The 26697-nt window shown below is 46.4% G+C and overlaps 1 protein-coding gene across 1 annotated transcript in view; it reads left to right on the plus strand.

The window, feature by feature from the left end:
- The window catches only part of LOC129702362 (monocarboxylate transporter 8-like), a 94512-nt gene that overhangs the window by 25154 nt on the left and 42661 nt on the right, over positions 1-26697 (plus strand). The window contains exon 2 of the mRNA XM_055644130.1: positions 9680-9824. Within this exon, the coding sequence (XP_055500105.1) occupies positions 9680-9824 (145 nt within the window). The remainder of the gene's footprint in view (positions 1-9679; positions 9825-26697) is intronic.

Genomic DNA, 26697 nt, shown 5'->3' on the forward strand with positions numbered 1-26697 from the left:
ATAATATTTCTAAAGACAGAACATTTTGAACTGGTTGCAATATTTTCTGTTTACTGTAAGATGTTACTGGCAACTTCTCCTCCGGGTCTGTGACAGTCTCTTCTTGACCATCTCCAAATTATTTGAGTCATGTGACAAACTATACACACACATTGTACTGAATCTTAACAAGGCAAGGTCACCAAAGGAGAATATTAATTGTAAACTCTGTGGTTATTAATTAATAGTTATTTTTAAATCATGCGTTTGAATTTTTACGAGGGTTCTAGTTAGTAAGCTTCTGAAACAACAGGAGACCTTGACCATCTGAAGCTACGGTTGCAACACTGTCCAGGAGCATGCAGCGAGCATATATTAAAAGTATGGTGGGCATATAATTATACCTTGATATTTCTTTTATCCTTTGAAAGATAGTTGCACCTTTATTTCTTTCAGGATTTGCAAACCTCGTTTCTCTTCAAGGGTCTTGCAAATTGACCCATAACCACTGCCTACTTACAGCTTCTGGAAGGCACTGTATATTATCCCTATCATCTTGCATTCATAATTTTGGCTAGTTTAAAATGAATCATAGAATCATAGCACAGAGGGAGGTCATTCAGTCAATCACAAAACCCCCATTTCTCCTCAGCTGAAGTTTCCTGTAAGGTTAGCTCTTCCACCAATATCCGTTTATTGCATATGGATGTTGCCAAATTGCCCTTGAGAAGGCCTCCTTTTTGGCCAATGCAGAGCCTATATTGAAGATGCCCGCACAGTGTTGTTGATCCACTAGCCTTGACGAATCGACCTACTGCCTATCACCAGCTGCTTAGTTCTGGATGTTGGTACGAGTTCAGCTTAGTTCATTTAGTTTCATTTGTTGTCCTTGCGCACACAGAACAGGCTCTAAATCACTTCACTGACCTATTTTGTTTTTCTAATGTTCTTTGACAAGTTTTAACTCTTGGTTACCAGGAAGGTTTGGGAATCACTTCTGCAAATAAGTCTTTGTTCTTTTTGACTTTGACTGCTTACTGCTTACATGGATAATAGTGAGTTTAACTGTTTAAGGTTACAGATATTAAGGTGAGGTGAGAATATTTCTTAATTTGTAATCTCCAGGTATAGCTAGATGATTTGTTTATCACTTGCACTAATACTTTGGAAGCAATATATAGAGAAGCTGAGACAATGTTAGTACTGAGTGCTGATGCAAGCACATTTAATTCAGTTCAGTTGAGTTTAGTTTATTGTCACGTGTACTGAGGTACAGTGAAAAGCTTTTGTTGCGTGCTAACCAGTCAGCAGAAATGCAATACATGATTACAATCATTTACAGTGTATGGATACATAAGGGAATAACGTTTAGTGCAAGGTAAAGCCAGCAAAGTCCGATCAAGGATAGTCCAAGGGTCACCAAAGAGGTAGATAGCAGTTCAGAACTGCTCTCTAGTTGTGGTAGTATGATTCAGTTGCCTGACAGCAGCCGGGAAGAAAGTGTCCCCGAATCTGGCTGTGTGCATTTTCCCCAATTCTATACATTATGCCTAATGGGAGAGGAGAGAAGATGGATTGGCCAGGGTGAGACTTGTCCTTGATTATGCTGCTGGCCTTGTCGAGGCAGCGTGAGGTATAAATGGAGTCAATGGAAGGGAGGTTGGTTTGTGTGATGGTCTGGGCTGCGTCCACAATTCACTGTAATTCTTGCAGTCTTGAACGGAGCTGTTCCCAAGCCAAGATTTTGGAGGTTGGAGCTGTACTCATCCAGTCAAGTGGAGATTGCTCAATCACACTCCTGATTTATGTCTGGTTGATCTTGGAAAAGTTTGGCGGTGTTAATAGATGACACGAGTGTCCGACATGTTCTTGCAGTCGTTGTATTCAGGTGATGTGTTCCGTTGAATTATGTGTCAAGGGACGGTGGTGGTTAGGCTATCTTCTCAAGACAGTCATTATTTTACAGCCCAGATGTGTCATGTGCATTTTCCCTTCGGCTCAACTTTTTAAAAAAAGCTGTAGGTTGTGCATTTTATTGAGCTATTCCCAGATTTAGTGGGGTACTTCTGTTCTATGGCTAGCCATGACACACAAAATAACAGTCAGGCAGCCTGTCCTGCAGCTTTCAATCTTTAACTTCACACTTTTGCTTTGCACAGTTATTTTTTAAATGTGTGCTGTTATAGTCCGATTTGTTCTATAATATCTGGCCCTGTCCCTTTTAAACATATAAGGCATCTTGCAGGCTTGTCTACATTTCCATTCTGTTGAAGTCAAAACATTGACTTCCACGAGCAGTAGCTCTACTCAATAGCCAAAAGTCTGTAGCCTCCTTTTGCTCTGCTATTTTATTTAATTCACATGTTTAATCAACTCACAGAGAGTGGTGAGTCTGTGGAATTCTCTGCCTCAGTGGAGGCTGGTTCTCTGGATGCTTTCAAGAGAGAGCTAGATAAGGCTCTTAAAAATAGTGGAGTCAGGGGATATGGGGAGAAGGCAGGAACGGGGTACTGATTGGGGATGATCAGCCATGATCTCATTGAATGGCGGTGCTGGCTCGAAGAGCCAAATGGCCCACTCCTGCACGCATTGTCTATTGTCTATTGTCTATTGTCTAATACCGTTTTATTATTAATGTTTAATGTTTTATGTGTCATTCCTAACTGTCACTGGATGTCATGTTGTCACTTGCGGGCGGAGCACCAAAGCAAATTCTTTGTATGTGAATACTTGGCCAATAAATGTATTCCTTCATTCATTTATCCATCCATTCATATGCGCATCCTGTGCTGTGACTTAATTTCTCCAATACATTAACTTTCCCATTCTCTGCTCAATCCTTCACTGCAACCCACGTACCCTCTTCAAACTTGGTGCTCTTTGATTCCGATCTTGACAAGGCAGTCTGCCCTCTTGTGGTTGGCGGGCCACCTGTGGTTTGGAACAGAAGACTACATGCTGACATATTAGAATTAGATTAGAATTAGATTCCTTTCGGTCTGAACGAAATTATGTTGCCTGCAGTCATACACAGAACCAATAAAAACAAAACATACCATAAACACAAATTAAACATCCACCACAGTGAGTTCACCAAGCACATCCTCACTGTGATGGAGGCAAAGTCTTAGTCTCCGTCTCTTCCCTCTTTGTTCTCCCTCTGCGCTGAGGCGATCGATCCAGGATGGAGATGCCGCCCTCCAGTCCAGCGGACCTCCGTGGTGATGTGGCTGCCGCCGAAAGCCGGAACGCCGTCTCCGCTCCGAGACGGCCCACCACAGCATCCGCTCCGGGCAGCCGCCCCAGCTCCGGGTCCTGCAGTCTCCGCTCCGGGCAGCCGCCCCAGCTCCGGGTCCCGCAGTCTCCGCTCCGGGCAGCCGCCCCAGCTCCGGGTCCCGCAGTCTCCGCTCCTGGCAGCCACCCCAGCTCCAGGCCGCTGCCCCAGCTCCAGGCCGCCGCCCCAGCTCCGGATCCCGCAGTCTCCGCTCCGAGCCCCGCTGCATCAGCTCCAGGCCGCCGTCGAAAGCCAGAACGCCGCACCAGCAAGTCGGGCCACCGCTGCCTTAGCCCCGAAGACGGCCAGCCTCTCGTTGGTGAGTCCTGGCTGGCTCTGCCTCCGGAGCCTCGGGGTCAGTCGCAGGTTAGAGGCCGCCAGCTCCGCCATTAGGCCTCAGCGCAGACGGAGGCAGAGAAGGGGGATACGACATGAAAAAGTCGCATTCCCCCAAAGGAAGAGACAGAGAACATGTTTCACCCCCCCCCAACACAACCCAACAAACTAAAACGTAACCAAAACAGGCTATGTAAGAGTGTGAGGAGATGTTGTGTTCCGGCTGTTGTAAATAACTGGAGCCTTACACCAAGATAAAGGTCCAAAGACATTATTAACTACATAGCAAATATGACTTCACACTTGCACGTCTCTCTAATTCTAAGGGAAGCAGGCCAAGAGAGTTACTGTAAAGCTACTGGGCGTAACTACAAAAGCATGACTCATAATATGAGTGACACTGATCTGCAGGAGGTCATTAGGTAAGTGCAGTGGTGTCAAATGAGGACATTAGATTTGCATACAAGGATGTACCAAGGAACACGGAAACAAATTTACCTGGAAAGTTGAGGCCTGCTTTAGGGCTAAGGGCTACCTGGACTGCTGTAGGAGAATCTGCGATGTTCACTTTCCCTAAGGTCGGTGTCTTTCCATTGCTAATGACCACATTTCCATCCTCCGCTGCCTTGCTGCAGCCTGCGTTTCCCATTCACCTCTCTGACCACCACCATCACTGTGATACTCCTTCACCACTCCACCATCGTGGATTGGCAACTCACCAGTTCACCTCTGCCTAGGTTTCTGCAGGAGATCTCAACAGAAGTGAGCTGGTGAACCAACAATGCACAAAAGGTTTCTGATATTCTGCTCTTCACCAATTCCAAAGCCTCACGTACAGCAGTAATGTCCTTCTTTGGACGATCTCTCTGAGGAAGGAAGTATTCTGTGGCACGCGAGTCCTTGGGCTTGGTGCAGAGTAGACTATCAGAAAACATTGGGAACACCACAGACTATAGTGCATGTGTCCTCGGTCTTGACCTTTTAACTTGTGTCTTTAGTTTAAATTGAGATGCATTTGTTACCTCCAAATGATTGCAAGGGTGTGAAAGTTCCACTGAAACTAATCAAGTGATACCAGGCAGATAAAAATGCTGGAGAAACTCAGCGGGTGAGGCAGCATCTATGGAGGGAAGGAATAGGCGATGTTTCGGGTCGAGACCCTTCTTCAGACTGATGTGGGCTGTGGGGAGCTGGGAAGGTGGAGGGGAAGCAAGGACTATCTGAAATTGGAGAAGTCAATGTTCATACCGCTGGGGTGTAAACTACCCAAGCGAAATATGAGGTTCTGCTCCTCCAATTTGCGCTGGGCCTCACTCTGGTAATGGAGGAGGCCCAGGACAGAAAGGTCAGATTCGGAATGGGAGGGGGAGTTGAAGTGCTGAGCCACCGGGAGATCAGGTTGATTAGTGCGAACTGAGCACAGGTGTTGGGCGAAGCGATCGTCGAGCCTGCGTTTGGTCTCGCCGATGTAGAGAAGTTGACACCTGGAACAGCCGATGCAGTAGATGAGGTTGGAGGAGGTGCAGGTGAACCTCTGCCTCACCTGGAAAGACTGATTGGGTCCTTGGATGGAGTCGAGGGGTGAGGTAAAGCGACAAGCGTAGCATTTCCTGCAGTTGCAGGGGAAAGTACCCGGGGAGGAGGTGGTTTGGGCGGGAAGGGATGAATTGACCAGAGAGTTACGGAGGGAACGGTCTCTGCGGAAAGCAGAAAGGGGAGGAGATGGGAAAATGTGGCCAGTGGTGGGATCCCGTTTGAGGTGGCATAAATGTAGGAGGATTATATGTTGTATGTGACAGCTGATAGGGTGGAAGGTGAGGACCAGGGGGACTCTGCCGTTGTTACGAGTAGGGGGATGGGGAGTGAGATCGGAGCTGCGGGATATAGAGGAGACCCTGGTGAGAGCACTGGTGAGATACCAGGCCGTCACTTTTATTGCTCAGTATACTTGCTAGTTTTGAAACTGAACCCATGTTGTGAATAAATAGAAAATAGAAACATAGAAAATAGTTGCAGGAGTAGGCCATTTTGCCCTTCGAGCCAGCACTGCCATTCAATATTCAATCATGGCTGATCACCCAAAATCAGTACCCAGTTCCCACTTTTTCCCCACATTCCGGATTTCTTTAGCCCTAAGAGCTAAATCTAACTATCTCTTGAAAACATCCAGTGAATTGGCCTCCGCTGCCTTCTGCGGCAGGGAATGAAAGTAAAATATTGTGGTAGTAAGGTTCCGTGTTGAACCACACAATTAGAGTTATTAATCACATTGGGTGTGGACTCTTGTAATACCAATAGCATCAGGTTCAATCATGAATGATGTTTTGTGATGTGGCCCTTGGCTATTGCTGGTGTACTCTTTAGTTGCATTTACATAACAGTTACTAGATCAAGAAACAAAGCTACCTACTTCATACAGCTCAGAAAGCAAGGCTCTCATTAGACTGGAAGTTGATGAATGTACGCAACCATGTAGTGCAGAGATCTTCTCACTATTTTAAATGGCCATTGCTTCGAGTTGTATAAGTCGGTTGCATACAACCTTTGTATAAATGTAGATGATTTTCTGTTAACTTTTAACTTGGATCACATAAGACCTATACATTAAAAGAAAAATGTACGCAGCTGAAGTTGGGATTGAATTACATCCCATTTATTTTGTTCGTAACCAGTGCTTATGAATAACTTTGGGGAGATTCTGAATCCAAATGTCAATGAATATCTTTAAGGCAGAGACAGATAGATTCGTGATTAGTATGGGTGTCATGGGGTTATGTGAAGGCAGCAGAACAGGGTGGAGAAGGGAAGATAGATCAGCCATGATTGAATGGTGGAGTAGACTTGATGGGCTGGGTGGCCTAATTCTGTTCCTATCACTTATGATCATATGACATGCACACAAATGAAAGGTGGCCATTAGGTTGGGGAAGAGGCAAACAACATTTCAGCATTGGCCCCAGAGCTTCCTATCCCAAGGGGGCAGGACACCAGCTTCAGGTAAATCAGATTTCCTTTGCTGACCCAGCACCAGCCTGGGAAGATACACATGGGCATCATTCCCACTGGGAATGTGGCCAAAGGATTTTCAGGTCACAGAGTCTGAAATGGAAATGCTAGCTTGTGGAAACAGGTACAACTTTGTTCAAAGAAATGTTGAGCATTTGGCTCTACAGTGGACCTGTTCCGCACATAAAGAGACAAGGCAGCGCATTAGGAGACTAAAACCCGCCAAAGCCAGTTATAACTTGGCCTTTGACAAGGTCTTCAGAAGCACATAATCAAATTCCTGTTGAGACAGAGCTTTTCAAAGACGATGGAAGCACTTTGTGCAATTAGTTGATAAAAGCTAGTTGAGCCCCCCTGCAGCGTATTGAAGTGAACAATTCATGCGAGAGTCCACGGTGAACATAGACAATTGCAGCTATTTGGAAAATGTGTAGTTGGTCTCTTTCACATTACACGACTTGAATTTCTTTGTGGGGGAGATGTGAATGCTTTCAACTGATTTGTTTATATCCCAATGTTAATATTGAGCGAGTGCCACATTCAAAATGGCCCACAAAGATATGAGATAGAGCCAAGTTGATCAAATGAAGAGAAATGGCCCAATGTCCTTTACTGAGAATCCTCTATTAACCACCAAGGTGCTAAACCAAGTGCAGACAATTGGAACAGTATCTGTCTACACCTGGCTCATCTTAAACACACGAGGGCAATAAAGATGCTTCAGGGCTGCTGAATTAAACTAGCTGTTCCTACTTTTTAAATATAAAAGTATATATTGATATAATGATAATAAGAGCTGGCTGTCTCTTTTTAAGGTGAGCTGCACAGGAGTAAATTCTCCTTCACTGTATTCAATGTTTAAATACTATAAATAGGAGCTGGACTTGGTTGTACTTTCAATTGTTTGGAATATATTGCATTTTTACCAATGCATGGGAGGTGTCCACTGCTAGTTCAAAGGGATGTTCCAAAGATAGGTTTCTTCAACCATTGTAACCAAAATCAGCAAGCTTTTGATGATAGAGTCATGGAGCTGTAACAACAGAAAGAAGCTCTTCAGCCTAACTTGTCTATGCTGAACAAATTGGCATTTTGGGCCACTACCATTTGCCTACATTTGGCCTATAGCCATTTAAACCTTCCTATCCATAAACCTTTGATTTTAGTTTAGTTTAGTTTAGAGATACAGCACGGAAACAGGCCCTTCGGCCCACTGAGTCCGCACCGACCAGCGATCCCCGCACACGAACACTATCCCACATGAGGGACAATCTTTACATGTATGACAAGCCAATTAGCCTTCAAACCTGTACGTCTTTGAAGTGTGGGAGGAAACCAAAGTTCTCGGAGAAAACCCACATAGGTCACAGGGAAAATGTACAAACTCCGTACAGACAATCACCCGTAGCCAGGATCGAACCCGGGTCTCTGGTGCTATAAGCGCTATAAGGCAGTAACTCTACCGCTGTGCCTGTGCCACCATGTCCAAAGATCTTTAAAAAGTTGTAATTGTATTGTCTCTTTAGATTATTCCAGATATGGACAAGCATCTGAGTAAAAAAAGTTGCCCTTAAATATCTTTCCTTTCACCATAAGAAGGACAAATCAAAATAGGACGTACATGGTAAATGGTAGGGAATTGAAGAATGTAGGTGAACAGAGGGATCTGGGAATAACTGTGCACAGTTCCCTGAAAGTGGAATCTCATGTAGATAGGGTGGTAAAGAAAGCTTTTGGTGTGCTGACCTTTATAAATCAGAGCATTGAGTATAGAAGTTGGGATGTAATGTTAAAATTGTACAAGGCATTGGTGAGGCCAATTCTGGAGTATGGTGTACAATTTTGGTCGCCTAATTATAGGAAGGATGTCAACAAAATAGAGAGAGTACAGAGGAGATTTACTAGAATGTTGCCTGGGTTTCAGCAACTAAGTTACAGAGAAAGGTGGAACAAGTTAGGGCTTTATTCTTTGGAGCGCAGAAGGTTAAGGGGGGACTTGATAGAGGTTTTTAAGATGATGAGAGGGATAGACAGAGTTGACGTGGAAAAGCTTTTCCCACTGAGAGTAGGGAAGATTCAAACAAGGGGACATGACATGAGAATTAAGGGACTGAAGTTTAGGGGTAACATGAGGGGGAACTTCTTTACTCAGAGAGTGGTAGCTGTGTGGAATGAGCTTCCAGTGAAGGTGGTGGAGGCAGGTTCGTTTTTATCATTTAAAAATAAATTGGATAGTTATATGGATGGGAAGGGAATGGAGGGTTATGGTCTGAGCGCAGGTATATGGGACTAGGGGAGATTATGTGTTCGGCACGGACTAGAAGGGTCGAGATGGCCTGTTTCCGTGCTGTAATTGTTATATGGTTATATGGTTATAAGCCTATGTTCTCAAGTTTTACATTCATCTTTCCTGGGAAAAAGACATTCATTCACTCTATCCATGCACCTCTGGATATAGTACACCTCAATAGGTTCACCCATCAGCCTCCTATTGTCCAAGGCAAAGGTCCCAACATATGCAACCTCTCCCTATAACTCAAGCCCGCAAGCCCAGCCACATCCTAGTGAATTCCTTTTGCACCATTTCCAATTTAATGACATTCTCCCTATGGTTGGACCACCGGAACTGCACACAGTACTCCAAGAGTGGTCTCACCAATGACGTGAACATCTGTAGAATGATGTCTCAATTATTGTACTCAATGCCCTTCCCAATGAATGTCATGCCTGTCCCGCTGAGTTACTCCAGCATTTTGTGTCTATCTTCAGTGTAATCTACAGTTGTCTCCTTCACCACACCATCCACCTGACTTGCCACATTTAGGGAACCATGCACATCCCTAGATTATGAAACCATGATGCTTTATACTTCAAATCTAGATGAGTTTTTTTTTTATATATTGGCTCTTAGTGGAAATATTTGTACACCTTCCTGATAAATGGTATTCACAAAACAGTGCGAATAATGGATGACATAAGAAGGGAATGATGTTTGACTTTGTTATTGGTGCAGCGTTTATGGTGTGGTCAATGGTGGGAAGGGGGTGATGAAATCCTATAAAACCTATTTTATCTTCTACACAGCCTGGGTTGGTTCTCTCTCGATGGGGATGATATTCTTCTGGTCTCCTGTCGTGAGCATTTTCACTGACTGGCTTGGCTGCAGGAAGACTGCCATGTGTGGTGCAACACTGGCTTTTATTGGACTTCTTTCCAGCTCCTTTACAAAGTAAGACTGTATTTCTGACTTATTGCACACACGGGTACATATTCTACAGTAAGACACACATTTTGTTTAGTTTAGAGATACAGCGCGGAAACAGGCCCTCAGGCACACCGAGTCCACACCGACCAGCGATCCCCGCACATTAACACTATCCTACACACACTAGGGACCATTTACATTTTTATACCGAGCCAATTGTGGGACTGTCATATGAGGAAAGATTGAAAAGACTAGGCTTGTATTCACTGGAGTTTAGAAGGATGAGGGGAGGGATCTTATTGAAACATATAAAATTATAAAAGGACTGGACAAGCAAGATGCAGGAAATATGTTCCCAAAGTTGGGCGAGTCCAGAACCAGGGGCCACAGTCTTAGAATAAAGGGGAGGCCATTTAAGACTGAGGTGAGAAAAAATGTTTTCACCCAGAGAGTTGTGAATTTGTGGAATTCCCTGCCACAGAGGGTAGTGGAGGCCAAATCACTGGATGGATTTAAGAGAGAGTTAGATAGAGCTCTAGGGGCTAGTGGAATCACGGGATATGGGGAGAAGGCAGGCACGGGTTATTGATAGGGGACCATCAGCCATGATCACAATGAATGGCGGTGCTGGCTCGAAGGGCCGAATGGCCTCCTCATGCACCTAATTTCTATGTTATGTTTCTAATTCGCCTGCAAACCTGTCTGTGAGGAAACCGGAGCACCCGGAGAAAACCTAAGCAGGTCATGGGGAAAACATACAAACTCCGTACAGACAGCACCTGTAGTCGGGATCGAACCGGGGACCCGAGGCTCTGGCACCAATGGACACATAAGCATGTGTAGGAAGGAACTGCAGACGCTGGTTTACACCGAAGATAGACACAAAAGTTGGAGTAACCCAGCGGGACAGGCAGCATCTCTGGAAAGAAGGAATGGGTGACGTTGTGGGTCGAGACCCTTCTTCAGACTGAGTGTCGGGGGAGGTGCAAACTAGAGATATGGAAGTGTAAGATGTGAAAACGACACAGATCGAAGCTGATGGTGATCAAGGAAATGTAGAATGGTTTATTGTTGGCTGAGGGGGAAGGGAACAACAAGGCATCCAAACACAATCAATCACGGAAATGAATATAAGCATGTTGAGTTCAATGTTTTATCAATGTGTCTCTTGGCAGGAACTGTCTTGCGGGTTGATCAGCTGGGTTGATATCTGAATGAAACTGTATTTTGTCTGATGCCTTGCATGCCTCTGGAAGTTTAAGGGTTGGCACTCTGGTCTATCTCTGCCCCAACATTATGCCTTCATGCCCACCTGATCTGATGAAAAGCACTATCCCTTCCATCCACATGTTTTTATCCCACAGACACATCCTTTCTGACCCCCTACACCATCGCAGGGCCATTTAAATCAACGTGTCATTTTTCATATAATATTCTTTTTTTTTAATGATTGGTTTCTAAACGCAAGCCACTCTCCCGTCAATATTAACACAGACTCAGCCACCAAGAACCAGCCAACCTATACTCCAATTGCTTCCAACTGTATCATTGAGTCACTCAGTGCAACATAATGGCACCGATTGCTCAATATATGTGCAGCAATTATGATGTTGAGCCCACTTCTAACATTTTTCTGTGTCTGTCACTGTCCTCTTCAAGAAATAAGACACATCAACTTCAGCTGTTGGAATTTGGAACAAAAACTAACCCCTGCAAGCCGTGCAGCATCTGCGGAGCCAAAGGGATGGGTGATGTTTTGGTTTGAGACACTGCATTGGGATGAATGTAGAGGGAAGACAGCCAGAATAAAGCAAAGACAGTTCTAATTACATGACTTGACTTGCTCACAGCATTGTAGTGTTCACTAGATTCCCGAGTTGAGGTGGTTGTGTCTTTTATGAGAAAGATCCCTTTGACCTGGAGCCCATTTGGACCACTGGGTGAAAGGGGAATCACGGGTCATGGGGGTCACAGACTGCATGATGGATTTGAGGCTAGCTATCAGATTTGTTAAGAGAATGAGGTTAAGGGGTTACATTGAGTCCTAATATTTTTATGTTTCTCTTGCCAGCAATAAAAGCATGCAGTTCACTCATGCATCCTGTGTATTGCACATTACATAGATAAATCGAGCCTGCCCCACAAATCAACAAGATTGTGGCTGCTCTTTTACCTCAACATAATGACCACATCCTTTCCTATTATACATTGATTCTGAAAATGTCTGAAAATGTATTCGTGACTTTGCCACCTCAGCTCTCCATAGTAGAGACCTCCAGGGAAGCACCACCCTTCCAATGGAGAAATGTCTCCACATCTATATTACTAAATCTCTGATCTTGACCGTTTTGGGCCCACTGTGCTGTGGTTTCCGACAGAACGCCGCCACCTACAGCCGTCATTTTTGGCCACCTTGCTCAGAGCCCCCCTCCGCCTTATGGGTGCAGAGGATTTGTCCCATCGATGACAAATCAGAGAGATATTAATGTTTAAAAAAAATTCACCATTCTCTCTGCTGCTCCTGCTGGAGGGAGGGGGAGGGACTATAAAATCAGGAAGTGGTGTGCCTCACACGCTCTGCAAGATGGATGAAGCCAAGTCTCTCTGAGCTCTGAATAACACTGAACAAATGTCTACACAACTGTGAGTACCCTTAATGTGGTTTGAAAATGAAAATATGGTTTGTTTGAGGTAAAAAGGCACTGCCTGCAAATGGTTGTTTGGGTGCTTTGGCTTGAAGTTGAAAGGCACTACTTACTGCAAATGGTGGCTTGGGACCTTTGGCTTGAAGTTGAAAGGCACTACTTACTGCAAATGGTGGCTTGGGTGCTTTGCGTGAAATTGAAAGGCACTACTTGCTGCAAATGATGGCTTGGGTGCTTTGGCTTGAAGTTGAAAGGCACTAGTTACTGCAAATGGTGGCATGAAGTTGAAAGGCACTACTTACTGCAAATGGTGGCTTGGGTGTTTTGGCTTGAAGTTGAAAGGCACTACTTACTGCAAATGGTGGCTTGGGTGCTTTGCGTGAAATTGAAAGGCACTACTTGCTGCAAATGATGGCTTGGGTGCATGGCGTGAAGTTGAAAGGCACTACTTACTGCAAATGGTGGCATGAAGTTGAAAGGCACTACTTACTGCAAATGGTGGCTTGGGTGCTTTGGCTTGAAGTTGAAAGGCACTACTTACTGCAAATGAAGTGGCTTGGGTGCTTTGGCTTGAAGTTGAAAGGCACTACTTATTGCAAATGGTGGCTTGGGTGCTTTGACTTGAAGTTGAAAGGCACTTCTTACTGCAAATGGTGGCTTGGGTGCTTTGGCTTGAAGTTGAAAGGCACTACTTACTGCAAATGGCGGCTTGGGTGCTTTGGCTTGAAGTTGAAAGACACTACTTACTGCAAATGGTGGCATGGGTGCATTGGCTTGAAGTTGAAAAGCACTACTTACTGCAAATGGTGGCATGAAGTTGAAGCGCTACTTACTGCAAATGGTGGCTTGGGTGCTTTGGCTTGAAGTTGAAAGGCACTACTTACTGCAACTGGCGGTTTGGGTGCTTTGGCTTGAAGTTAAAAGGCACTACTGCAAATGCACTTACTTCCTGTTTGCACTGTATATTGATTTTAGATAAAACGCTACACTTACGGCTGTGATTTTTGGCCATCTTACTCAGTCCCCCCTCCGCTGAGCAGGTGCAGAGAATTCTTCCCATCAATGAAAAATAAAAGTGTTATTAGTGTTTAAAAAAAGTTGAGAATCTCTCTCCTGTCAATCACGCCCTGAAAGCCACACCTTTTCCGGTGGGAGGGGGAGGATAAAACCCGGAAGTGTGTGTGTGTGGCTCAGTTTCTGCATGATGGGTGGGGGAGTGTTCATGACTCTGTCTGAACTGTGAATCAACTGAACACACTGAATGTCTACTGAACTGTGAGTTTGGTGTCTTGTGTGGTTTTATGGTGGTTTCACCCTGCATGAAATGGTATGAAGCTGCATTAGAATTTGGTGGCTTTGGACCCTGCTTGAAGTGGAATAAAACTGCACTGAATTTGGTGGCCTTGCACCCTGCTGAAAGTGGTATGAAACTGCACTTGAATTTGGTGGCCTTGGATCTAGCTTGAAGTGGTATGAAACTGCATTTGAGTTCTGTGGCCTTGCACCCTGCTTGAAGTGGTTTGATACTGCACTTTAATTCGGTGGCTTTGCACCCTGTTCATAGTGGTAAGAAACTGCACTTGAATTCGGTGGCCTTGCACCCTGCTTGAAATGGTAGCAACACGGATTTGAATTTGGTGGCCTTGCAACCTGCTTGAAATGGAATTTCAAGGAATAGCCATGAGTCAACTGCCAGCCCACCAGCTGTGAGTTAACTGCCAGCAGATCAGGCTTGAGGGACTGAGCTGCCACCCCAAGAACCCATACCAGCACTCCAGAAAGCCCCCCCACAGGCCACCAATATTGGAATTGGTGGAGAGGTGGAATATTGCTTCGGGGGACCAGCCCTCCCATATGAACATGGGACCCAACGGGTCCCACTTAGTCTAGTTTAAGTTCTAAACGGTTGACTGCCCTTATTTTGAGGCTGTGGCTCCCTAGTTCTCAGACAGAGGAAATGTCCTCCCCACATCTACCCTGCACAAAAAGATGACATTAGTTGGCAGAAAGAGTGCCAAATTGGCATCTGAAACTTGAGGTCTCAAGGGCTTTGGTGGGTGAAAGCTGCCGTTTTAAAATCTGCTCCAAGAATCAGATTATGAAGGAATGAGACTGTACGTTTGTAAATTTGGATTTTCAGTGGAAAAGATAGGGCAGCATAGTGGTGCACCAGAGACCCCGGCACCAGAGACCCCGGCACCAGAGACCCCGGCACCAGAGACCCCGGCACCAGAGACCCCGGCACCAGAGACCCCCGCTACCAGAGACCCCGGCACCAGAGACCCCGGCACCAGAGACCCCGGCACCAGAGACCCCGGCACCAGAGACCCCGGTACCAGAGACCCCGGCACCAGAGACCCCGGCACCAGAGACCCCGGCTTCCATCCTGACCTCCAGCAATGCATTTGTGGAGTTTGCACATTCTCCTTGTGACCGCAGTGGATTTTTTCCGGGTGCTCCGGATTCCTCCCAAATCCCAAAGATGTGTGAGTTTGTAGGTTAATTGGTCTCCGTAAATTCCCCTAGTGTGCAAAGAGTGGGGGTGAAAGTGGGATAGCATGTGACTAGTGTGAACAGTGGTCGATGGCCGGCGTTGACTCGATGTATCTTTCAAAAAATCAACATGTAGCAATGGTTAAAATTGCAATTCACCTGCAGTGACCCTGACATTCTTTAGAAGGCAGTGACGATTTGGGTTGAGTCCCTTCCTTCACCCATTCCTTCCATCCAGAAGAAGGTCACCCATTTCTTCTCTCCAGAGATGCTGCCTGTCCTGCTGAGTTACTCCAGCGTTTTGTGTCTCTGGTGTAAACCAGCATCTGCAATTTCTTGCTACTCAGGATTTGAGGGATTGAGGTGTCAGGAAAGGCTGGGTAGGCTGGGACCTTTCCCTCTGGTCTGCAGGGTGCACCGCCATTCAATATGATCATGGCTGATCATCCAATTCAGTATCCTGTACCTGCCTTCTCTCCATACCCCCTGATCCCTTTAGCCACAAGGGCCACATCTAACTCCCTCTTAAATATGGCCAATGAACTGGCCTCAACTACCTTCTGTTACCAGAGAATTCCAGAGATTCACCACTCTGTGTGTGAAAAATGTTTTTCTCATCTCGGTCCTAAAAGATTTCCCCCTTATCCTTAAACTGTGACCCCTTGTTCTGAACTTCCCAGACATCGGGAACAATCTTCCTGCACCTATTCCTCTTTAGAGAGATATGGGTCACACACAGGCAAACATGACCAACTCAAATCTGATCAGCATAGACGAGTTAGGCTGAAGGGCCTGTTTCCATGCTGTATGACCCCACTACTGTATATGGTGAAATGGCTAATCATTGCTGCGTTGAGAACTAAATTGGCTCAACGTTACTATTCATTACAGTACAATGTTAATTACACTACGAAGTCACATCTTTTGTTATTTACAAAGGGTTTTGATGAAGTCTACTGAGATTAACATCTGCTTGCTGGTGAATCAGTGACAAGTGATCATTTAAAAACATGACCGTCACCAGAAAGCTTAGAAAATATGAATATATGGAGGTTTGTACGATCACTAAAGGTTGTTGCCACAGGAAATTGAGGCAGATACCACTGCATCATTTGAAACAGAACGTTTCTACCCAATAGTGAAATGATCAGATAACCTGCTACAATAGTGCTTCTTGGCAAATAAGTATCAGATAGTACATCAAATCTTTGAAATGGTGTACTGGGACCTTTTGTAACCATCTGAGCGAGCCAAAAAGGTGCCTCATCTGAAATTGTGACACTGTCAAAAGTGTTTAATTGACTTATGCACCAGAACAATACGATTCTTAGGGACTTTGGACAACAATGGATAGGAAAGGTTTAGTTGGGACATGGGCCAAATGCAGACAAGTGGGATTAGCATAGATGGGGCATCTTGGACAGTGTGGGTAGGAACTGCAGATGCTGGTTTACACCAAAGTTAGACACAAAATGCTGGAGTAACTCAGCAAGTGGTGATGAGCCACCTTCTTGAACCATTGTGTTTTGAAGCTACACCTATCGTGCTGTTAGGAATTTCCTATTTGACTAATATTGGAAGAATCTGTTTCCTTGGTATTCCAATGGCGTGCAATCTACAGGTGGAGTCTTGCCCAAGTTGCCTTTCTCTTTCCAAATGATAGATTGCAGATTTGGGCGATACCTTTTTAGAAGCCCTTGTCAATGGTTCATTTGTGAATATTTAAGATGATGAATGAGCTGGCAATCAAGCAATCCTGGATGGTGCCAAGCTTCTTGAGTTTTGCTGCTGCTCTGCTCCCATGGTTAGGTTGAGAGTGTGTGTTACACAGTTGGCTTGTGGAAGTGGATATCATGAAGTGAGCAACTTGCCCACAGATGGCCACTCTCTGACCTGCTTTCATTACTTGTGTATTAGATTAGTGACATATCTGCAGGGTTGATAGTGGGGATGCAGCAATGGTTTAGAGTTTAGAGGTATAGCACAGAAACAGGCCCTTCGGCCCATTGAGTCCGTACCGGCCAGTGACCCCACACATTAACACTATCCTACACAAATGCTGCTGTTATGTAGGTTCTGGGATTTAAACCCAGCAAACAGCATAAGAGCAGGATTGAGGTTGTGGATGGTTAGCCTGAGTGGGAAGGGAACCTACAGGTGGTGGTGTTACCATATACCTTTGTCTCAGGCACATGTCGTGAGTAATTACTCAGGGTAGGCAGTCAGTCGGCTTTAAAAAAAATCTTTTCTCCGTAAAAATAAATAAAAATAAAAAAAGTAACAATTCAATTTGCCCAAGGCTTCCAAATCTCCTTCATTCTCAATTACTGAATGGGTGTGGGGTGGAAGGTGATGGCAGGTGGAGAGATGGGGAAAAACGGGAGCACACCAGGACAAGTTGAATCAGTTGTGATCTTATTGAATGACAATACTAGTTCAAGGAACCAATTGGGGGAGAGTTTCTTTCACAACGTGTGGGGAGTCTGGCCAGGGGTAAAGTTGCGGGGAGGGCAGCAGCGTTGTGAAGGAGGGAGTCGGGGATCATGCCAGTAACCAACTCACTCACCGCTGCTGCGGAGCTCCGGGCGCGGAGCCACCGCATTGTGGCCGGGGATGGAAGTAGCTCGCGTGGCTACGAGTGGCCGCCATGACCTCAGCGCCTTCTGCCGGCCCACTCACCTCTGGCAGTGCTCTACGTCTGAACAGTGAGGGGATCAGCTCAAGAGCAAAGATCATAGAGCGGAGTGGGTCAGCGGGTGATGGAAACAGGACAGCGGGCAGCTGACACATGGAGTAAGCTCCACCGCTTGCTGTTATCCATCGCCCACTGACCTGCTTTGAGCTGGTTCCTGGCTTGATCCCCGACCACCTCCTTCTCAACGCTCCTGCCTTCCCGCAACTTTACCCCTGGCCAGACTCCACACATGCACGGATAAGGGCTGACCTTGGTGTTTTTGTGTATTTTGTTTCAGGGTTATATCTCTTTAGGCAGCTTTTAGAGTCTCCGGTTCGACGGTCCATCACGTGGCTGGCTGGAGCATTGTTAAATTGGTTGTCAGTTCATCCATATCCCTGACTGGGTTGTTTAAATCAGGTTTGGGTTTTGTGTTCCATTGAATAATTAAAACTATTTTTGAACTTGAACCTGGTTTTTGCCTTGTGTTACGCGGCTCTGAAGTACGTGCATTCGGGAGTCGTAACACTTGGGAGGCAGGGTAGTGATTGGGGCAGCCTGGGTGAATAACTGCACCATATTGCTGGAGGGGATGGGTGTTTGGGATGGTGGATGGGGTGCCAGATAGGCATGCTACTTTTTTTCTAATTGATGGCAAGCTTTTTGGGTGTTGGAATTCCACAGAGACTTTGCATTCCAGACTTGTGCCTTGCAAATGATAGGAAAGGTTTGGTCTGTCAGGCAGTGAGTCACCATCCTCAGGATACTCAGCCCTAGAGCTGCTCTCGTGGCCATAGTGCTTGTGGATGTTGAGCTCCAGGTCAGTGGTGAACCCCACAATGTTAATGGTGGGGCAATGGTAATTTGAGCATTCTGAGGCTGGTGGTGCTGGTGGAAGGAAGCGGCATAAGGCCATAAGTGATAGCAGCAGAATTAGGCCATTTGGCCCATCAAGTCAACTGCTTTAAATCATGGCTGATCTATCTCTCCCTCCTATTCCCATTCTACTGCTTTCTTCCCATAACCCGTGACACCGTGACAATGCCCATAACAGATTCCTGTAGCCGTGCGTCCACATCCACAGGGCTTGTCCTACCATGGAGCTCCAGGTGCGGGCAGCACTGACCGACATCGTGGAGTCCTGGGGCCCTTTGCCGAAGGCCGCCAGCGTGAATCTCTGCGTGGCGCGGCCTGGGGACGTCGGGAGCCGTCGGGAGCCGTGGACTCTGGTAGGAAGCGGCCGTTTTGGAGGTCCAAGCCGCTGAGGTTGGCCTTCCGTTCCAACGTCGGAGTTCCAACATCCTGGCGAGTGGGCCTGAGCGGCAGGCTGCCCATAGAGGTGACTGCGGAGGGCTCTGGAGACACCCAACCACGATTGAACATCAGAGGAAGATGACTGACTTTGGTGCCTTCCCTCACAGTGGGAAACTTTTGATTCTGCTGTGTGGGGATGTTTTATGTTGATCTCTATCGTGTGTTGTGTTCTATATTTAATTGTATGGCTGTATGGTGATCACATTTCACTGTGCATCTGGCACATGTGACAAATAAATGTCTCTTGTATCTTGTATCATTGGAGCAGCTGCTCCCACTGCCTCTGAGCATGTGTGTGGGTGACCTCCTTTCACCCATTCCTTCTCTCCAGAGATGCTGCCTGTCCCGCTGAGTTCGTCCTGCTTGTTGTGTCTATCTCCTCCTATCTTGCCCCTTCCTTTTAAGTGCTGTCAAGTTCAGCATTGTGTTTCTTCTCTCAGCGCATGTCTACAATGTCAACATGAGATAGACGGGGGCCGGGGCCATCACTAGGTTCCATAATCCAGGAGCCCGGCCTTTGATGGCCTGCACTGTGAGACACAGCAGGGCCCTGTATTTCACTGCAGTACATTGTTCTGTTTTACCATTGCAGCAATGAATGCGTGTAGCTGCGGCAGTAACACCATTAGCTTTGTAAACAAAGTAGACAGCAGCCAGCAGATCGGTTTAAGCTCTTCTCTCTCTTCCCCCAAGCTGGCCTCTTGCGCATACAGAACAGGCTATAAACCACCTGACTGACCTATTTTGTTTTTCGAATGTTCTGTGAGGAGTTTTAACTCTTGGTTACCACGAAGGTTTGGAAATCACTTTGACTGACTCAGTAAATAAGTCTACTTGAGCGAAGTCGAGACTGTGAGTTAATTCAATGAACTTGATTACGAACGGTAAAACAATGAATAACACGAGTCTGTAAGACAGCTAAATAACGATGTTGCATCCGCAAGTGTGGAGCTCGAATGAATGAACTCGACACAAAGCGCGCAAAACCCACTCCCCGCGCCCACGTGACAGGAGTAGCCAATCCGAGAGTCTGAAGAAGGGTTTCGGCCCGAAACGTTGCCTATTTCCTTCGCTCCATAGATGCTGCTGCACCCACTGAGTTTCTCCAGCAATTTTGTGTACCTTCGATCCTCCAGCATCTGCAGTTCCTTCTTGAACACCGAGGCACCAGCAGGTGCTGCCACAGGACCTTCCCCAGAACCCGAGGTACGGAACCGAGCAGGGACCAGGACACAACGACCAGAACGCGTGGTCAGCGGACACGGGGCGGGCGTAACAATTGGGACCGGACAGGGCCAGGAGACAGTAAGGGGGCGGGCGTGACAAGGGGGACTGGATTTCAGGTGAAGTGGTGCTTGTTCTGCAAGAGTGAGTGTCAGGAACGTTCTGCATACCAATTGATAAAGTACACACTAAATTGCCGTGGCTTTTCACAAATCATTTACAATGTTTGGGACAAAGACCCAGGCTCTCTGTCCTGGGTCACCTCCATTGCCAGAGTGAGCAACACCGGAAATTGGAGGAACAACACCTCATATTCCGCCTGGGTTGTTTGCACCCGGATCGCATGAACGTTGAATTCTCCCAGTTTTACTGGCCCTTGCTGTCTCCCCTCCCCTTTCTTAACCCTCGAGGGATGTCTCTCCTCCCATCCCCCCGCCCTCGGGAAACTCCTCCTCCTCCTCCTCCTCCCTTTTTCCTTCCCTGCACCGCCATTCAATATGATCATGGCTGATCATCCAACTCAGTATCCCGTACCTGCCTTCTCTCCATACCCCCCTGATCCCCTTAGCCACAAGGGCCACATCTAACTCCCTCTTAAATATAGCCAATGAACTGGCCTCAACTACCCTCTGGCACAGAGTTCCAGAGATTCACCACTCTCTGTGTGAAAAAAGTTCTTCTCATCTCGGTTTTAAAGGATTTCCCCCTTATCCTTAAGCTGTGACCCCTTGTCCTGGACTTCCCTAACATCGGGAACAATCTTCCTGCATCTAGCCTGTCCAACCCCTGAAGAATTTTGTAAGTTTCTATAATATCCCCTCTCAATCTCCTAATTTCTAGAGAGTATAAACCAAGTCTATCCAGTCTTTCTTCATGTCAACATCTGATTTCAGCCTCTAGCTGCAGCAAGCCCATTACTGGTCACTCAACCTGTCCACTATCACGGCTTGTGGCTTCCCCACCCAAACTGAATAATGAATGGGGTCGTAAATTTCCATGTAGATGCCAAACACCTTCTAAATGCACGTCCAACACACTCAGTAGATTTTTGTTTAATGCCTCTATGATTTTTGTTCTTTGGCTGCTGCTCATAACAGGGACTACTCACTGTTTTCTGTGGTCTCCATGACAATCCTGGAGAGTTGGCAATGGAACTTGGAACAATATTTTTATAAGAATAGATGAAGCAGAAGAATCAACGAGAGCGTGTGTGTTTTTTTTGCGTGGCCTTCTCAGAGTGGCCAGCAGATGCATTAGTGGATGTGTGAACTTGTGAAAGCAGTGAAGTGTCAAACCAAAGGGCTAAAGATTTGTAGTTAGGTACAGCATTACAGCAAATCTACACTAGAAACTTGTGGCTCACTTGAAACAGGGGCTTGGGTTTCATCAGCAAATGGTGGATAGTAATGGAGGAGCTCACAGATGGGAGTGAATAGGTGTAATTCAGGCTGTCAACGCACCAATAGTGGACGGTGCGGTTGAGAAGGCTGGTAGGATTGCTAAGTGGTGGGGGGGGGGGGGGGAGCGACAATAACTCCTACACAGCCTGTCTCCACACAAGTGTGTGCAATGGACAATATAAAGACTTAAACCAAAGATAGATACAAAAAGTTGGAGTAACTCAGCGGGACAGGCAGCACCTCTGAAGAAGGGTCTTGACCTAAAACGTCACCCATTCCTTCTCTCCCGAGATGCTGCCTGTCCCGCTGAGTTACTACAGCATATTACTCCAATGCATTTCGTTGTCTCTGTACTGTACACTGACAATGACAATTAAAATTGAATCTGAATCTGAATCTGAATCGGATCTTCAATATAAAGGCTTACTCTTTATGAACATGGCATAGGAGTCTTTGGACACCCTGCATCCTGACAGATCTGTTTTGTTGAAGGCCCGCATACCTTAAACAAAGGGCCAAAAATTTGCTCAAGGCAACCACACACACATTGGGATATTGCTCAAGGTTCATCGGAGGGCAGGCGTGTTCCAAATGCTTTAGAGTGCAAGACTTTGCCCAGCAAAATTTGATCTCTAAATGCCTGAGAAACAGACCACAATAGAGTCAATGTTCGCAGCTGGTTATCATAGAGTTATTTCTCATCTCAACTCACTTGAACCTTTCTGTCGCTAAAGAGTGATCAGTAGCCTGTTAAGAAACTGCACTTTGTTACTCAGAATAAAATAGTTCTGGGGCATTTCATGATATCCAATAGTGAGCCCCCTAGTGTCCCATTTACTAATAGTTACAATGCAGACTCACACCGCCACACTCACAGTAGTTGTAGCAACCCAGGCCACTGCCTCACCGATCAATGCTATCTATGTTATTAAAAGTCTAAACTTGACCACTTCATGTTTGCACTGTATGTTGATTTTAGAAAAAAACACTACCACGGAGGGCTGTGATTTTAGGCCATCTTACTCAGAGTCCCCCTCCGCCCATCAGGTGCCGAGGATTTTTCCCATCGATGAAAAATAAAAGAGTTTTAGTGTTTAAAAATGTTGAGATTCTCTCTCCTGTCAATCACGCCATGAAGGCCACGCCCCTTCCGGTGGGAGGGTGGAGGGACTATACAACCCGGAAGTGTGGGCGTGGCTCAGTCTCTGCAAGATGGGGAAGGGAAAGGTCATGACTCTCTGTCTTTGGTGGCCTTGCACCCTGCTTGAAATGGTATGAAACGCCATTTGAATTTGGTGGCCTAGCACCCTGCTTGAAGTGGTATGAAACTGCACTTGAATTTAGTGGCCTTGCACCCTGCTTGAAGTGGTATGAAACTGCACTTGACTTTGGTGGCCTTGCACCCTGCTTGAAGTGGTATGATACTGCACTTGAATTTAGTGGCCTTGCACCCTGCTTGAAGTGGTAGGAAACTGCATGTTTCCTTCCATTTCACAGTGCAGCTGGGTCATGTGATCAGGATGCGTTCATGAATAAAAACATTTGAAGTTGGCACATTTTAGCCAAGAGTATTCTTTAATAAATGCGCAGAGCTGGAGGGAGGCTGTCACGTGGCGGTGAGACTTCCCGATGCTGCTCCCTCTTACCAGGACCTGGATTCATTGGGGGCTACTGTCCAGCTCATCTTCCCCCAATTAGCCCTTCATTAGTTGCCCCTGCACGATAACTGGGCACTGTTTAATCATGCAGGAGTCTTTGCATTGTAATTGAGTCATGCAATTACAGGACATGTCCTCAAATGACTTCTGGAAAAGTTAATGTGTGGCAGTTAGTAAGGACACGCCTCCAGTGTTAACTCAAATGAACTGGCATTGCTTTCAAAGTAGTATCATTGCTGAAGAGAGATCATGGTGCAGTCACACCTACAATTAATAAATAATACTTCCTTATTTTGGCTCCCTATTTGATCTTCAGACATGCAACCCCTCACCACCCTATTCAAACAACATCATTTAAACCATGCCATTGAGCATTGATTGGAATCTACATTGTACTTTAGATTAAGGACAGAAAACGTTTGAAATTGATCCAGAGAAGGCAGTGAGTTTTAAAAGGCGTGAAGGATGGTTTATTTTAGTGGTCGTACACAAGGAGAGTCAGTTAGAAATGGGTTTGTTTATTTTGGGTTAACAATTGTTAACCAGAGTGATCAAGCAAATAATGATTCAAGATTCAAGATTCAAGATAGATTTAATTGTCACATGTGCCAGATGGCACAGTGAAATGAATTCCCATACAGCCATACTATAAAAATAAACACACTATAGAATTTAACACAAAACATCCCCACACAGCAGAATCAAAGTTCCCCACTGTGTGGGAAGGCACCACAGTCAGTCTCTTCCTCCACTGTTCCCCGTGGTCAGGGCCTCCCCGTGTCCTCCACAGTTGCAGCTACGGGCAGCCCGATGTCCAGGACCGCTCGCCGGGGTGATACAAGTCCGACGTCGGGGCTGCGGGATGTCCTCAGCGGCGTGGACACCAGAGTCGGCCCCCTCCTATCGGAGTCGGCGGCTTCCAATGTCCGCAGGCCGCGCCAGGTGGAGACTGCTGCTGTAGACCCTCTGCAAGGCGCCCCAGGACTCCACGATGGCGGTCAGCACCGCCCGCATTGGAAGCTCTCCGCACCAGATCTCCACGATGTTGGAGCAGCGGCCCAACGCTCCGGAGCTCCAAACGGCGACCCAGGTAGGCATCGCCCGCTCCGTGGTGACTCCAGCGCTGCGCCGCCGCTGTAGCAGCCCTGGTCCGGTTCCCGGTCCCCGGCAGGAAAGGCCGCTCCAATCCAGCTGGTAGGCCGTGAGGTGGGGGGGCGAGGACGCGGCTTGGAGAAATAGTCGCTTCCCCGCCAGGAAGAGACTTGGAGACGGTTTTCCCCCTTACCCTGCCCCCCTCCCCCACATAGAAAAGTAAAAGTTTCCCCCTAAAACAGACTTTGGACTAACTAAAAATAAAAAAAAGATAGAAATGACATACAGGCTGTACGTAGAGGCTGCTGCCAGTGCAGCGCCCCTAGCGCCCAACATCGCGCCCAGAATTCTGTCCTGAATTAGGCAGCTTCTCTGAGCACTGGTGGGATGTCTGTGTGAACGCATGAGCTCCAAACCTGCATGCTGGGCTTTGCTGGTATTTCCCTGCGTGCCGTAATAGAGTCAAAGTCTATGCAGGTAGACACAATATGCTGGAGTAACTCAGTGGGACAAGCAGCTTCTTTGGAGAAAAGCAATAGACAATGTTTCAGGTGAAACCTTTAAAGAGTCAGGTGGGAGGGAAACTAGAGATATGAAAAGGTTCCGAACAAAACATGAATCTACTGATAACGAATTCCAAGAGCTGGAAGCTCCATCCCCTGCTCTCCCTGCGAGCCAAGATAACAGTTCAGTGCTATGAGAATGCAGGGTGACTTGGACAGGTTGGGGGAGTGGGCAGATGCATGGCAGATGAAGTTTAATGTGGATAAATGTGAGGTTATCTACTTTGGTATCAAAACCAGGAAGGCAGATTACTATCTAAATGGCGTCAAGTTGGGAAAAGGGGAAGTACAACGGGATCTGGGGGTCCTTGTTCATCAGTCTATGAAAGTAAGCATGCAGGTACAGCAGGCAGTGAAGAAAGCGAATGGCATGTTGGCCTTTATAACAAGAGGAGTTGAGTATAGGAGCAAAGAGGTCCTTCTGCAGTTGTACAGAGCCCTAGTGAGACCACACCTGCAGTATTGTGTGCAGTTTTGGTCCCCTAATTTGAGGAAGGACAATATTGCTATTGAGGGAGTGCAGCATAGGTTCACGAGGTTAATTCCCGGGATAGCGGGACTGTCATATGGTGAGAGAATGGAGCGGCTAGGCTTGTACATTCCAGAGTTTAGAAGGATGAGAGGCAATCTTATTGAAACATATAAGATTGTTAAGGGTTTGGACATGCTAGAGACAGGAAACTTGTTCCCGACGTTAGGGGAGTCCAGAACCAGGGGCCACAGTTTAGAATAAGGAGTAAGCCATTTAGAACGGAGTTGAGGAAACACTTTTTCTCACTGAGAGTTGTGAGTCTGTGGAATTCTCTGCCTCAGAGGGCGGTGGAGGCCGGTTTTCTGGATACTTTCAAGAGAGAGCTAGATAGGGCTCTTAAAGATAGCTGAGTCAGGGGATATGGGGCGAAGGCAAGAACGGGGTACTGATTAAGGATGATCAGCCTTGATCACATTGAATGGCGGTGCTGGCTCGAAGGGCCAAATGGCCTACTCCTGCACCTATTGTCTATTGTCTATTGTCTATTGTCTATTGTCAGACATTCACTCCCTGTTTGCTTCCATTAACAAGCAACTTGACCCTGAAGTCTCTCTCCTCGTTAACAACAACATTGTGCTTGCAAAGATTGACGCTGGTGCGAAATGTAATGTCATGTCTTTATATGAATTTAAACAAATTCGTAATACTGAACATATTGAAAACACTACGGCTACGTTACGAGCCTATGGGGGAGTGGTACTGATCCCACTTGGAGAAACTGAACTGAATTGCAACGTGGAGTCACACCTCACAAACTGAAGTCTTTCATTGTTCGGGGGGATCCTGCAACTCTGCTTGGCATCAACGCATGCCAGGATCTAGGCCTGGTCACCTTTGGCCTGCTGTCCATCAAATCTCTCCCACTGAGGGCTCCACTGAGCAGATAATCTCACAGTACAAAGAACTATTTGACAACAAACTTGGAAAGCTGCCCATCAAGTACAATATCGCCACTGATCCAAATGTTACACCTGTGGTCCGAGCACCACACTGCATTCCGCATGCTATGTGGGACAGAGTATAAAATGAGCTCCAGCAGATGGTGTCCCTGGGTGTCATTGCTACGGTTACTGACCCGTCCGACTGGGTTTCCACCATGGTGGTTGCAACAAAGAAAAACAAGGAAGAAATCCAAATCTGCATCAACCCCAGAGACCTAAACACATCGATCAAACGCCCACACCACCCGATGCGAACGGTAGACAAAGTTGCTGCTCAGATAGGTAGTGCATCTATGTTCTCTGTTCTGGATGCCAAAAGTTTGTTCTGGCAGATCTCGCTGGATCCTGACTCATCCATTCT

Source organism: Leucoraja erinacea, chromosome 12, assembly GCF_028641065.1.
Source record: "Leucoraja erinacea ecotype New England chromosome 12, Leri_hhj_1, whole genome shotgun sequence".
Classification (NCBI taxonomy): Eukaryota; Metazoa; Chordata; class Chondrichthyes; order Rajiformes; family Rajidae; genus Leucoraja; species Leucoraja erinaceus.